The 14,529-nt window shown below is 48.4% G+C and overlaps 1 protein-coding gene across 3 annotated transcripts in view; it reads left to right on the top strand.

Annotated features, from left to right (window-relative positions):
- Nucleotides 1-14,529, top strand: part of RALY (RALY heterogeneous nuclear ribonucleoprotein) — a 106,555-nt gene that overhangs the window by 87,936 nt on the left and 4,090 nt on the right. For all 3 annotated transcript variants that reach the window (XM_052684156.1, XM_052684157.1, XM_052684158.1), the window contains 6 exons: nucleotides 449-713; nucleotides 5,104-5,176; nucleotides 10,376-10,423; nucleotides 10,568-10,728; nucleotides 11,831-11,944; nucleotides 12,763-12,908. In XM_052684156.1, the coding sequence (XP_052540116.1) occupies nucleotides 458-713; nucleotides 5,104-5,176; nucleotides 10,376-10,423; nucleotides 10,568-10,728; nucleotides 11,831-11,944; nucleotides 12,763-12,908 (798 nt within the window). In that variant the 5' untranslated portion in view covers nucleotides 449-457. The remainder of the gene's footprint in view (nucleotides 1-448; nucleotides 714-5,103; nucleotides 5,177-10,375; nucleotides 10,424-10,567; nucleotides 10,729-11,830; nucleotides 11,945-12,762; nucleotides 12,909-14,529) is intronic.

Below are 14,529 nucleotides of genomic sequence, written 5' to 3'. Positions count from 1 at the left end.
AGTCCAGGTTGTCCTTGTGCATGGGGAGAGCCAGCCTGTGCCAGGGGGACCTGTGGGGAAGCCCAGGAGGTGGGCATGAGCAAAAGTGCTGAATGCAGACTGCTCTAAAAAGAGCAGTCCTTGAACTCTAATTCAGTATAGACAGGTAAAAACTTTATTTTAATTGCATTAAAACTTTTATTTGGATGTAAAATCTATTTAAATACTATTTTTTGCCTGGGAAGCAGCCAGCATACACTCAGAGTCAACTTGATAAATGCATCTCTGCTGAGCTTTGTGCTGGTGGCAGCAGTCCCTGCCCAGCACAGAGGGGTCTCCAGAGGCTAGCTGTAGTTGGGGAGCTGGTCCTCTTGCTCCAGCCTTGCTGGAACCCTTTTCCCCCTCCCCTTTTTGTAAGACTTAGGTAATTCCCTTGCACGCCTTCCTGACTCCTGCTTTGTTCATTCAGGTGTTCAAGATGTCATTGAAGGTGCAGACGAGCAACATAACGAACAAGAATGACCCCAAGTCCATCAACTCCAGAGTCTTCATTGGCAATCTCAACACAGCTGTGGTCAAGAAGTCAGACGTGGAGACCATTTTCTCCAAGTACGGCCGCGTGGTGGGCTGCTCCGTTCACAAGGGCTACGCCTTCGTACAGTACTCCAATGAAAGGCACGCACGTGCCGCCGTGCTGGGTGAGAACGGACGCGTGCTTGCAGGCCAGACACTGGGTAAGTCTTTTGTGAGGTGCTCTAGGTGCCCAGGTGCAACAGCCCCCTGAAGGGTAATCAAGGCATGGCTGGGCCAAGATCAGGCTGCAGCATTGATCTGTAAGTCAGGGTCAGGTTTAGGGATGGTGAATGGATTACACAGCCCACTGATGAGCCAGCAGGGCCGTAGTGATGAGACAGGCCTGGGGGCATATTGGTCCATGGGGCAGGAACAGCAGGGTCCGTATCCAGGTACAGGCATGGCTGTGACAGTGCTGGGGACCAGCATCAGAGCTGTCCTACAGATCAGCAGTGAGGCTAAGCACAGCCATTCAGATGTATTAGTGCACTCAGGACTGTGGCCACAGCACTGCTTGGACTTGCAGAGGGGACTCTGGATAGAAAAAGTGGCATCCTGAAATGAAGGATTGGACTGAAATAAGAGCAGCTCGTTACCTGAATGGCTTCCCTCAGCACTACCAGAGGACTTGATCTCCTATTTTTTTCACCATCCAGAAGTCAGGTGTCTCACCATTTCTGATCACATGGACATCCTCTGTGATCAACTGAGATGAGCTTCTCTGTATTTGAGTCTGAGACACCTGGCTGAGGTCGGGATGGAGGTACCAAGCTGCCAGCCTTAGCCTTGCCTTTCAAGAGAGGTGATAATCTAACTCGGACTGTCTCAGACTGGCTTCAGCCAGCTGATATTCAGTGAGATAACTCTCCCCCCACCAGATATGTGAAAGTGTCTTGTCTGCACTGCTGTGTGATAAGACATAACAAACAAAACCACCCCAGCTGCTCCCAGCTGCATCCTTGTTTTGCAGATTGCTCTGAAGTGTCACATGCTGAGAAGCCTTTGTCACCAGCTCTAAGCTGAGAATTGGAACCAAAGGCAGTGTTTTTAATGAAAAATTGTTATTTCCAAGTCTGCTGCAAGCAGCGGCCATTGGACACACAGGGAAGCGATTTGCAACCCATTCCCACTCTGCTGCCAGCACAGCAGTCAGAAATAGGAAGTTGTGTGCTAGGTCATGTCTTTAAGCCACTGTGTTGTTTCCATCCATGGTTTATTCAATACAGAAACTTTTCTTCATTTCTCTTGCTGTCAACACAAAGCAGAGCTGAAGTGCAGTGTGCCAGGGTTGCTGCAGCCCAGATGTTGCCCACATGTTTGCATCATTTGTAGAAATGATGAGCAAGGTGCTGGGGAGCAGAGGAGCTCATGCTGGCACTGCTGTCAGAGGTGCAGCTAAGAGAAGGCCACACAGCCACTTTGCTTGAGATGCCTATAATTGTATGTATTTATATAATTGTATTGTATGTATGTATAATATGTATTGTGATTGGAACTGTTCACTATTGGTGCTGGTCCCAGAGGTCTGCCGTGCCAGCAAGGCAAAATAACCATGCTGCAGCTGTGAGAACTGCACACACACAGGAGGAGGTGTTCAGTTCCCTTTCATTTGCCTTCTCTTCATGATCAAGTTTCACAACAGAAGAGTTCAGCATGCTTTCCCATAATACTCGTGGCCCAGTATAAATGTGGATTTGCTCCTCTTTCAATGGAACCCAGCAGAAAGAAAGAGGTAAAGACACTGTACAGTGTGATTAGTCTGCACAGGAAAAGTAGAAGGCCCCTACAAAAACGTGGCTTCACAGCCACGTGGGCTGTACTAATGTGGAGGAAAAGAAAGGTGGGACAGGTATGGGCATGGTAGGTGTGTTGCTGGTGAGGCTGTCCCTGCCTCAGTGTATGCGCAGGGCTTGGAGGGAACATACTATCATCTTCAAACCAAAACCTGCAGGTACAACCAGTACTGTCAGGCTTCAAAAGCAGCATTTTGAATGTAAGTCTCAGACTATAATGTCCAGTCCTCCAAGCACCTGGAGCGTGATGGCTGGAGCCAGTGTCCCTTCCAAGCTCCATGCAGTAACTTCAGCTGGTTGCACCTGATCCTGCAGAAGAGCAGTAAAGCAGTGCTCTTCAGGTCTACTGCTGCATTCTGGATGAAATTTCTGGGAAATTACCACCCATGCACTATAGACAGCACTTGGTGGAGGGGGAAAGCACCTCCAACCTGCTGGAGGGGCAGCAGCTTGCAGTAGTGCAGGGCTGCATGTCCCCAGTGCCAGCAGGAGTCATGTAGCAGGACATCCAAATCCAGAACCACTCCTGCATGCCAGGCCTTAGCTTGAGCAAGGCTGCTCATCTTTCTATCTGGCATCTTCTTCATAAGATCAGTTCTCTATCTGGATGTCCTAATAGCATTTTATTCTGTCTTTTTTTATCAGCGGACGTGCAGACTGTCAGACTTGCATTTTAACTGATCAGCCAGATACTGAATGCATCCATAAATTGAGGTGTTTGGGAGTGATTGGGACTCACTGGGTCATGGACTGCTCTGCCAGGCACGTCCTGGTTACCACTGTGCTTTCTGTAGAGGCTCTTAGCAAATCCAGTCATTGCAGGAGGCCATCACCATTTCAGTGCAGGAGCTCTGCACTTCAGGTTGGCTCCATACCAGTAACCTGTCCCTGACATCTGTGCTAGACAAAGAACAACCTCTTCATTTAGTGCAGGAAGAGACACCTGGTTATGGGTATGGAGGGATATATACCATGGTCTGAGCAAATGGATTCAGTGATAAGGAGTAGGGAGCCAGAATGGAAATGGGATATAGAATGTGTCCAGGCTGATGTGCATGCTGAGCTCCTGTCTTTCTGTGTTCATTGACAAGGGAGTCCTGGGGGTTCTGACGGCTCATCACTGCTGCAGGTCGAAAGTACAAATTTCCTACTGTGACTGTACAACCCCAGTGAAGGCCTGTGATGCTATTTCTAGCAGTGCATACTAGCAAATTGAGCTAATTGTTGTCATTATCCACATTATCCACCGTTCGGCTTTCATTGCATCTCCCTGGAAGGATGTCAATCAGTATGGTGCTGTCAGTTGCTCTCCATTTTGCAAGAACAGTGACTGGCAGCTTGCAAGATGCACCTTGACAGCAGAATGGGTTCACAGCAGGAGAACTGGAGCTGAGCAGGGATGTGCTCTGGGATACACCATGGAAGAATTTATTCCTCCCTTCCTCTATAGCATTGCCAAAGGCATTGTACTGTTCCAAAACAGAAAGACATCCATGTTGGCAGCAGCTATCCACAGAGCTGTCCTGTTCACATCCTTGTTCAGGCTCAGCATTCTTCTACATTTCCGTTAGCAGCTGAATATGGAAGGGTGGAGGGTGAAAGGCAGCAATGAAAGGAGGCATTTTGATGCCTCCATGCCCCCGTACCAGAACAGCAGCACACAGCATAGCCACCATGGTCCCTTTGCTTGCAAGGCACACAGTTCTAGGGCATGCATGTGATGTTGAGCACAAGTCTTGTGCCTAGCTGATGAAGGGAGGTACAGCCATTAAGCAAATAACTGCAATTCATTTCCAACTACAGAAGCAAGATAGTAATGCACACCTAGATGACTGCAGTTGTCCTTTCCTACCCCTGCCAGAAGAAACCTCCAGTGACTCAGGCTGTTGTGATAGGACAAGATACTAGGATTTCAGACTAAAAGAGGGAAGATTTAGATTGGATATAAGGAAAAAGATGGTGGTAAGGCACTGTCACAGGCTGCCCAGGGAGGTGGTGGATGGCCCATCCCTGGAGACATTCAGTGTCAAGCTGGGGGCTCTGAGCAGCCTGATATAGATGTAGATGTCATTGTTCATTGCATGGGAGTTGGACCAGATGATCTTTAAGTGTCCCTTCCAACTCAAAAGACCCTATGATTTGCAGTGTCCAGAAGCATCTAGACAGACTTATGGTCACTCTTGGTGCTGGCTTGCCAGGCTCTTGGCTCTTGAAATTGGCTCTATCACTTTATTCCCACATCAAAAACATGCTTGGCAGTGAGACTGAGGAGAAAAATTTCCTCCACAGATTAGAGCAACCCATTCTCCCTGCCCTCCATCAAAGATGTACCTGAGAGATCAATTGGGTGCATGCCCCTACACTTCATGCACATCTTAATGCATCCCAGTCTAAAGCACCATGTGGCTTGTGCTTAACACTCATTTTTATTCTGAAGGAGCAAGGAATAAATTGGAACTACGGGCAGTTTTCTGTATTCTGTGCCTTATCATAACAGCACCGTGCTCCTCTGGGAAGCCTGCCCTGAATTTGTGTTCATGGGTTTGAGCGTGTCTAGAGGCACTGACTTTGAAAATGAGTGTTTTGTATCTGTGTAGAGCAAGAGGAAAACATTTGTCTTCCTGTGAAGGTCCAACAGGGACCAGCTGAAGGAAGGCAGGAGTGCAGCAGGTCTATCGCAGCAGAGTGCAGTGGGGCTGTGCCTCACTCACAGTTCTCATGGGCACACAAGATAATGTTGTGGCTTTGTTTGTTGCAGATATCAACATGGCTGGGGAACCTAAACCTAACAGACCTAAAGGGCTGAAGAGGGCAGCCTCCACATTATACAGGTAGGTCACCACGAACCTCCTGGCCCAAGCTCTCTGGGCTGGTATTTCCCTGAAACTGCTGCCCTGATCTCCTCCATGGCCTTTCCTGAGCCTGGCCCTTGCAACCCCACTTAGGGCTGGGCTTAAGGGACGAATCAATGGCAGACCCAGGGCTGGCCAAGGCCTTTGTTGTGTGACTCCTCCTGAGAATGGCCTGACCCAAAAACAGTGTGGGAAGTCATCAGATCAATAATTGGAGGTGACCAAGGAGATGGTCAGGGGAAGTCGCAAGGGAGCCAGTGCTTCAGAGCAGTGAAGAAGATGCCGAGCATGGGGACATAAGGAACAAATGGGACATGGGATAGGTCGATGGGAGATGTGAGCTGTTACAGATGTCAGAGTGAGTCTTCAGTGCCAACTGCAGATCCAGAGCACAAGTGTTATGGGAAGCAGCTGAGGGTACTGGGATTGTTCAATCTGAAGAAGAGGAGCTTCAAGGGAGACCTCATCACCCTCTGTAACTTCCAGAAAGGAGATTGTGGCAAAGTGGGGGTCAGTCTCTGCTCCCAGGTAACAGCAATAGGATGAGAGGGAATGGCCTCAGGTTGCACCAGGGGAGCAAACTGCAAATTGCTCCTAGAGTCTTAGTGTAGATTTAACCCAGCATGGCCCTTCTCCAGAATTTGGCCTTCTGGTTTTGCAGAGAGAAAATGCACATCTGTGCATCATCTCCACTGTTGTATGGAAATGGAGATGACACAAATCCTTCTATGTAGTTGTACACATACGACTTGCATGGTGCCATAATGCAAATCAATTCGTTCCATGTATTAGATGATAGAGCATCTCTTTGTCAGCATTTACTCTTCATCTCTGCCTTGACCACTAATCCTCAGTTGAAACAATCAGTGTTTGAGCCTTCCAGGCTGCATGTAGCTGAAGACAGAGATATTTGCTTCTTCCCACAGATACGGATGTGTTAAAATATGGGCCATAGACTGCTCTGAGCTTCAGCAGTATTTCATTCCAGATTGATGACAGATTTAAACTTTGCCATCTGGACAAGCAGTGCTTATGCTATCTCGTGGAAAGCCAGGAACCCAGGTTTGCAGTGAGCTGTGGTTATAGCATTTCCTACCCATCATAAATTTTTCTGAATGTTAGACTTCAAAAATCACAGCACAGTAATTTGTAGAAATGCTGTGTTAAACACACAAGATTATTTTTTCAGTGGTTGGGTTTTACTTTGCCTAGCTCCAAGTGTGCATGAGAGAGGCAAGTATGAGAGAAGGCAAGACAAAGGATATCTCATTTTGGACTAACAGAAGCAAAAATCTTGACAGTCTTACGTGATCCATCAGCCCCAGGGTATGTTTGGGTGTTTAATTGAAATCTCTTGGGAGGTATCTTCCCATCTACCTCCAGAAGGTAGAACATAACCCAAGGTTCACATCATCATCAGTTTTTGGAGGTGGCTTCACAAAAGCCAGACAGGTAGTGGAAAACTTTGCTGCCATCACTGTTCTGCCCAGGTCCCTGCTGCAGAGCAGTGAAGCAAACAGAGCTGTACTTACCACAGACCTCTGTCCTTCTTAGTGATGTTGGTGCTAAAAGGACTGGCAGCCTTGGGACAACCTAAGCCCTGCAGGAGCAACCAAGTGCCACTCAGCATGATGGGCACAGACCTCCACTGACATTTCTACAGCCTGTGGTCACAGCTGGACAATGTCCTTCAGCCCAGCTGGCATCCACATCCCTTATTGTACTCATTGCAGTCCAAAAGCTTCAGTCATACCACCTCCAATCAGCAGAGCAGTGACACCCTATGCCCTGTGGTGCCAGATTTGCTTCCTTTAATCCAAAATGAGATATCCTTTGTCTTGCCTTCTCTCATACTTGCCTCTCTCATGCACACTTGGAGCTAGGCAAAGTAAAACCCAACCACTGAAAAAATAATCTTGTGTGTTTAACACAGCATTTCTACAAATTACTGTGCTGTGATTTTTGAAGTCTAACATTCAGAAAAATTTATGATGGGTAGGAAATGCTATAACCACAGATCACTGCAAAACAGCCCCAGGGAAGAGTAGAGGTGGACAGCGGTACCCATGGGGTCCAGCACTGGTGAGGACTTGTGCAGCCCTTCTGCAGCCCCAGTGTCTCAGAAGTGCTGGGCTCACTTCCAGCATTTCACTCCCAGCTTCCCAGGTAGTCACAGGAAGAAAGAACCTCACACCAGATGTGCAGGGCTGTAAAAACTCTCTATTTAACCACGGCCAGATTTTCCAAGTAGATTTCCAGTAGATATTATTTCTACTGCTGCACTAATTAAGGTTGTGCAGTTGTTAGTAGAAGGATGCGAGCTGAGCACAACGTGTTGCCTGTGACGATCGGCCCAGGTAATTAAAAGCACAGCCACTCAGCTTCACGTTGCTATTCAGGTCCACGCTCAGAAACGGCACCTCAAATGTAATGTAAATTCAGCACCTAAAAACAATTGCCCTTCAATTAGAAATGTGTGGGTTCTGCACCTTTGTGAGTCATTACTGAATGTTATTTAATTGCTCAAGAATAGCAGTGCAGAAGAAATGCATCAGGAGTCATGCTGCTTGACATGGCCTTACAGGATTCTGCTGCCTCTCTCTGATTATCCCTGCTTTCATTTTAAAGGGCACAGTGTCACCAACTGATTGAAAAATGGCGAAAATTATTCATGTACATAAAGGAAGCCCTGTCAGGTCACTGAGTAATGATTCATCTACTGCAGGAAGGTTTATCCTACGTGCAGGGAAATTATCAGGTGTGCACATTTCAGATAAATCACTGAAGCTAAGACTTTTTACTGGCATTTTTCTATTCTCATGTTGGAAGAGTTGCCATTTGCTCCATGCCTGACTTCTAAGGCTGCCGGTAAGAGCATCCAACACTGCCTCCCTCCTCCCACAGCCTCCTGCAGGACTGGCCATGACCTGGATGGCAGGGTTCAGACTTCAGAAAAAAACCCTCGTTTGAGCCCTCTGCATTCCTGGAGGGCTGTATTGTGGTTTCCAGGTGATGAAAGAAGCTGAGGTCAGAGTGTTTGCCATCCCTCACCACAATGACTCGGAGGCAGACTCCTCTCACACACATTCAGCCCTTCACTCTGTCGGGGCTTTCATGGGGTCTGGTTGTCTGGTCTCCCTTTGTGCTTGCTGGATTGAAAAAAAACTTCATTCAGTGCAGTTTGCTTGACATTACTTCAGATGTCTGCCTTTGGCTGTGATGAGCCATGGCCTGGAATTGCCTCTTGCTTGGATGTGTTGGGATATGTTTACATTCCTGCTGGTTGAAGCTAAACAAAATACATTCCACTATTTTTGGGAGGAAGTCAGAACCAGCTCTCCAGGATATTTAAGCATCTACTTCCTTATGGAAATTAATGAAAGAATATTTGGGGTCGGAGCAGGATGATTCCCCTCGTCCTGGCTTTCTACCCCCAAAAAATTAGTAGGTAGACCTGGACCCCACGTCCTGCACGTGGAGCGTGCTGCAAGCAAACCCTGCTCTGAGCCCATGGGTCTGCTGGTGGGGAGAAAAGGTCTGGAGGAAAAGCCAGCTCAGATCCAGCACCTCACATATGATACGGCTGAGAAGAAAGCAGTGAGGGTATTTCTGAGTTGTGCCAAATGCCCCCATTTGAGTTGCTCCTCAGGAAATGGTCTCAAGCTGCTTCATGACATCCAAGCCCTGGTGAGCTTCCCAACAAGAGATGGTCCTGATTCCTCCCCCCCCAGAGTCCTTAAGCTGCACAGAGAGGTCCCCAGTGTCCTCTCCTGCCCATGGATACAGAGAACATGGGTGGCCTTGCTGGGGCTAGTCAGGAGCATCTCACCTGAACCTGTCTGGTCTGACGAATGTCACAGAATTGTAGCAATTTCATTTAAGCTGCAGCTAAAGAAAGAAAAAGAAAGGAAGTGTGGGAGTCTGACAGCATAGAAGAATCCTCATTCAATTTTCCTTTCAAATGACATCCTATTTTGATTCTATTCTGTGTTTATTGGATTCAAACAGAATGGGAGTCAAACATGCCTAGCGATCAAAATAGACTGGAGAGCCGAGGGCAGCCGTTGTTCTTGGAGATTTTCTGTATTTCCAGGCTTCATCCCAGGGCCGAATGGAAATAAAGTTACTGGTCTTGAAAAAATACATCTTCTCTTTCCATATGAACAGGCTGGTTATATTCCAGCAAGAGTTGATGCAGCAGGAATTACCTTTGCCTTTCAGCTGTGAAAAGCACAACAGAGAATAAATACAGACCACGCAGGGTTTCAGATGGGAGGCTGCTGTGCAGCCAACAGGCATGGTGTCTTCAAGACAGGTCAGAAGGGGAGGGTGCCAAACCAAAGTACAAGGTAGAATGGCCAGTGCCAGCACAGATGCCCCAGATTAAGGCTGAACCGTGCTGTCACTGTGGCCAGCCACCAATCCTTTTTGTCACTGCTTCCTTGCAATGCAGGACACCACATTTACTCCCAGGCTACATACTTGAGTGCTCACCCTTCCCTCTTCCCATCAACATCCCCTTGTTCCTTTTAGTACTTTATGGTTTCACTACACACAGCAGCACAGCTTCCCATACAACCAGCAGTAATCTAGGCAGCAGCGCACAGATGTGAGGAGGATGTCGCTGGGAGCGGGGAGCTTAAAACATCCTCAGCAGCAAAGATGTTAAATGAATAAAAATCACCTTCTTCCTGACTTCTTCCCTACCAATTCTATATGAAAAGAATCGTAGCAGAGTGGCAGCAGGGCAGGTAGGGCTGTGTCCTCCTGATGTGGGCACAGTCCCAGCATACAAAATGCAGGAGGGAGGGATGTCAGCAGTGCCCTGGGAGCAGGTAAACCAGTGCAGTACAGACACAGCCCCTCAGCCATGTTTGGAGCTCATCTGCCAGGTGGGCTGGTGCTGGATGATCCCTGCTCTGGGATTTGGTCTTTGTTTGGAACATGGGCATCCTCACAGCATGTGCGTGGATAATTGCCCCCAGCCCGTCTCTGTAGATGTTAACGCATCTGCACTTCTTGCTTCTCCCTCAGGCAGCCCCAAGCTTTACCCAACATCACCCCCTGTGCACTGCACCGACCCTGTGGCCATCTGGACCTTGAAGATGGGGTGGGTGGTGGCTGTAGGAATACCTCGTCAGTAGTAATTAACCTGTGTCATCCTGCTTCTTCCTGCAGCGGCTATGACTTCGACTATGACTATTACAGAGACGACTTCTACGACAGGTGAGCCAGGGAGGCTGCAGCCGAAGGGGCTTTTCTGTGAGTTGTGAGGGGCAGGCATGGGTCCTGGCAGCAGCACCTGATGGTCTGACCTGCCAGGGCCCGGGCTGTGATGCTTCAGCTCCTGCTTCCCCCGTATCCCTGTAGGCTCTTTGAGTACCGGGGCCGGGTGTCTCCGGTGCCCAGGGTGGTTCCAGTGAAGCGGCCGCGGGTCACCATTCCCCTCGTCCGGCGTGTGAAGGCAACTCTCCCTGTCAAGCTCTTCGCTAGATCGGCTGCCATTGCCAACAGCTCGGCCAAGCTGAAATGTGAGTATGTGTGTGTAGAGTGGGGCCTGCTCCTGCCATCTACAACACAGCCCCCAGCCTTCAGCCGGGCACCCACATGGCTGGGTGCTCCCAGGGCAAAACCTGCAAAACCCCAAAATGCCTGCAACCAGCAGCACAGCAAGGGCTTTTCAGGAGCCCACGAGCTGCAGATGCGGCAGGGGAAGGTGTAACACAAGGGCTTATCCTTGGCTCCCCACCAATGCCACAATGGGAATGTGCCAGGTCCTGCCTGGTGCAGGATGTTGGATGGTATGGGATTATCCCTTTGGCCAGTTTAAGCCAGCTGTCCTGTTTCTATCCCCTCCCAGCTCCTCGTGCCCTCCCTCGTTGATAGGACAGTAGGAGAGATTGAGAAAACTGAAATGTCCTTGGCTATGTATAGCACTGCTCAGCAATAACTGGATGCATTATCAACATTGCTTTTCTCCTAAAACCGAAACACAGCATTGTTCCAGACATTGTGGAGAAAAGCAAATCTGTCCCAACTGAAACTAAGGCAGCTCCTCACGACAAGGGAGAAACTGAGGTCATAGAGTGTGACCAGAGAGGGGCAGTGGAGCTGTGAGGGGTCTGGAGCACAAGTCTTGTGGGAATGGCTGAGAGAACTGGAATTGTTCAGTCTGAAAGAGGCTCAGGGGAGACACGATAGTTCCCTACAGCTCCCTGACAGGAGGTTGTGGTGAGGTGGGAGTCAGCTTCTGCGCTCAGGTAACAGCAGTAGGATGAGAGGGAATGGCCTTCACTTGCACCAGGGGAGATTCAGGTTGGATATTAGGAAATAATTCTCGGAAAGACAGATAATGCACTGGCACAGGCTGCCCAAAGAGGTGGTGGAGTCACCGTCCCTGGAGGTGTTCAAGAAGAGATTTGATGTGGCACTGAGGGCCATTGTCAGTGGGCACAGTGGGGGTGGACTGGGGTTGGACTAGAAGACCTTAGGGGTCTTTTCCAACCTTAACGATTCTATGATTCTGTGAGAGGCCCCATTGCAGGGGAGCTCATTGCAGCTCTCAACAAAGGCTGTGCTCCCATTTCAGCCAAGCCCATGTTGGCTGACACCTCTCTGTCTTTTCCTCCCAAGTGAAGTGCAGTGAGCTTCAAACCATCAAAACTGAGCTGACACAGATCAAATCCAACATCGATGCTCTGCTGGGCCGGCTGGAGCAGATTGCTGAGGAACAGAAACAGTCCACAGGTCAGTTGGGTGTGTGCTGGGGCCTGGGGTGCTGCTCAAGCATGGGCAAAGACCATGTCAGAGCTGCTCTGCAAAGCCATCGTGGCTTGTAACGTGTTCTGAGCACTGACATTGAAGTATCTCCCCTGGGTTCCAGGTGGGGAGGTCCCTCAGACACAGAACAAGAGGTTACTGTAGTCCCCAGGCACATTGGGTGCTATGCTAACAAACAAGACAGAAGTCCCTGCCCTGAGGAGTTTAAAATTCTATTTGTCAGTAAGTTCTCAGCTCCAGGCCCTGAGCAGTTTGTTGGAGAAGGTGCTGCTTTGCAAAGGTACTTCATTCTTCTCTCAGAATTAAAGTTCAGAGCTGGAGCGTGGACCGTGTTTCAGTGGAAACACTGATTTGTTCCTCTCAGCGTTCAGAAGGAGAAAACAGCACAGAAGTACCAGACGGAGTTGAAGCATCTCTGCAAAATAAGTGGTCAAAAAAAACTTCTGTGCTGCCAATTATTAGGGGCTGCCAAAATCACACACCCAACCCCCTCCAATTATGGAATGGGAGGTTTTTTTCTTCTACAGCAGTTTGATTTTGTTTCATTTGCCTTATTGTGTGGGTTACTTCTGCCTCCCACGCTCGGAGGGATGCGGAAGGGCAGCCGGCTCTGCTGTTTTCTAGCAGCTCCTTCAAAATTAGCAAAACTTCTCATTGCAGAATAAACCCTAAATCCATTATTTACACTGCAACTCAATACGGGGGCCCTGTGGATCAGTCTGATCAGGCTGCAGCCACCCCAGGATCACCCCCTGATCCTGATGCCTTGGCTCTTGCTCTCACAGAGGTACGGAAGAAGGTGGACAGCAGCAAAAGCGAAGTCTCGCAAGAGGACACAGCGTCAGAGGCAGAGGTCAACACGGAGGAGCCACTGAATGGAGATGAGGGAGAAGAGGAGGGCCTTGCACGGGATGAGTGTGAAGATGAACTGGTAAGAGAGGCTGGCTACTGTGTCCCTCCAGCTAAGAGAATTCAGCAAAGGACCACAATTTTACCAGAACTGGTTAAACTCCCCCCAGGACAGTAGTTTTCTCCTCCCAGAAGGAAATTGTTGTATTTAATCCCATGGCTGTTCACAGCTTGTTCTTCCTAGCTGCTCCATGGCTTGCGAAAGCGGTGACCTCGTAAATGCTGCAGAAACACTGCTAGGTTCTGAAATTCAGACTACTTTTATCTTTGATTTCAAAATAATTAATGAACGTTTTAATGAAATTGCTTTGCTCCAAAGGAAGTGGATCTCAGATGAATGGAAAAACATGTTAAAGACAGACCATATTGTGTTAACTGCACTTTCCTAACAGCATGGATTTGCAGTGCCCTTTTGTCCAGTGGACACCAAAGAGCAGAAATGTGGTTATAAAGTCTCAGCAGGCTGCTGTGCGTGATGCTGTGCGTGATGGCAGTTTCCTCTGAATGTGACTAGGCTGATTCTGTGCACATCAGCTGTAGTCCTGCCCTGAATAAGGACTGGTGAACTTAGGGAGCAGATTTTTGTGGGCCTTTCTCACTACGCAGCACTTCTGGTGGCGTTAGAAGTGAGGATCCCTTTCTTCTGCCTCACCCCATCACTGGGCTGATCACATAGCATTTCGTTCTACCTATGGCCAAAAATCTTAGGACACTGACCAGCTGTTTGCACTGTTGCAGTCTACTGCTGGAATCGTGATGGATGAGGGATCTGAATGGGGTCTTACAACTGTTTCAGTATCTGAGGCCTCATTGCTGAAATATGTGACCCCTGCTAAATCTGAGAAGAGGTGATTAAGGGAGACATCACAAGAGACTGCTGGAAGGAAAAAAGGCAAAAGATGGCCTCCTGCTCTGTGTCAGTTAGGATAAGGAAGGCCAGGTTTACATCAAAGGAAACAGGTAGAAATTAGGTGGTAGAAATTAGGGAAAACTCACTGATGATAATGATGATAAAGGGCACACAGTCGACAGAAAATATGGACTTTGCTGCCATTCGTGGCATAAGAACACAGACTGGAAATGATTTAAGTGTCATAGAATGACAGATTGGCATGGGTTGAAAGAGACCTTAAGGATCATCCAGCTCCAACCCCCTGCTGTGGGCAGGGACACCTTACACCAGATCAGGCTGCCCATCCATCCAGCCTGGCCCAAATGGGGCATCCATAGCTTCTCTGGGCAGCCTTTGCCAGCACCTCACCACCCTCATCACGAACATTTTTTTCCTTTAATCTAAATCTACTCTTTTCCAGTTTAAAATCATTACCTCTTGTCCTGTCACTACAGAACTTTGTAAGTCCCTCTCCATCTCCTTCAAGAAGAGCTTATCGAGGATGGATGAACAAGTGCACTGTTTCAGGCCCTAACACTTCTGTTTTCTGTTATTCTCTGATTTGAAAGTGACATTGAGTTCAGAAATATTTTACTGCCAACTTCAGACAGGCTCAAATGCGCTCAGCATGAAGCAGGTTAATGTGTGGAACTTGTCTGCAGGGGTGTTTTCTTAAACACTGCAAGGCAAATCACAAGGGCCATCCTTTAAGTTTTGCTCCTGACCTTAGAGCACTGAGCAGTCTTGAAGT

The sequence above is a fragment of the Tympanuchus pallidicinctus genome, unplaced genomic scaffold, assembly GCF_026119805.1.
Source record: "Tympanuchus pallidicinctus isolate F22 unplaced genomic scaffold, pur_lepc_1.0 scaffold20, whole genome shotgun sequence".
Lineage (NCBI taxonomy): Eukaryota > Metazoa > Chordata > Aves > Galliformes > Phasianidae > Tympanuchus > Tympanuchus pallidicinctus.
This window is presented reverse-complemented; position numbering and strand designations above follow the sequence as displayed.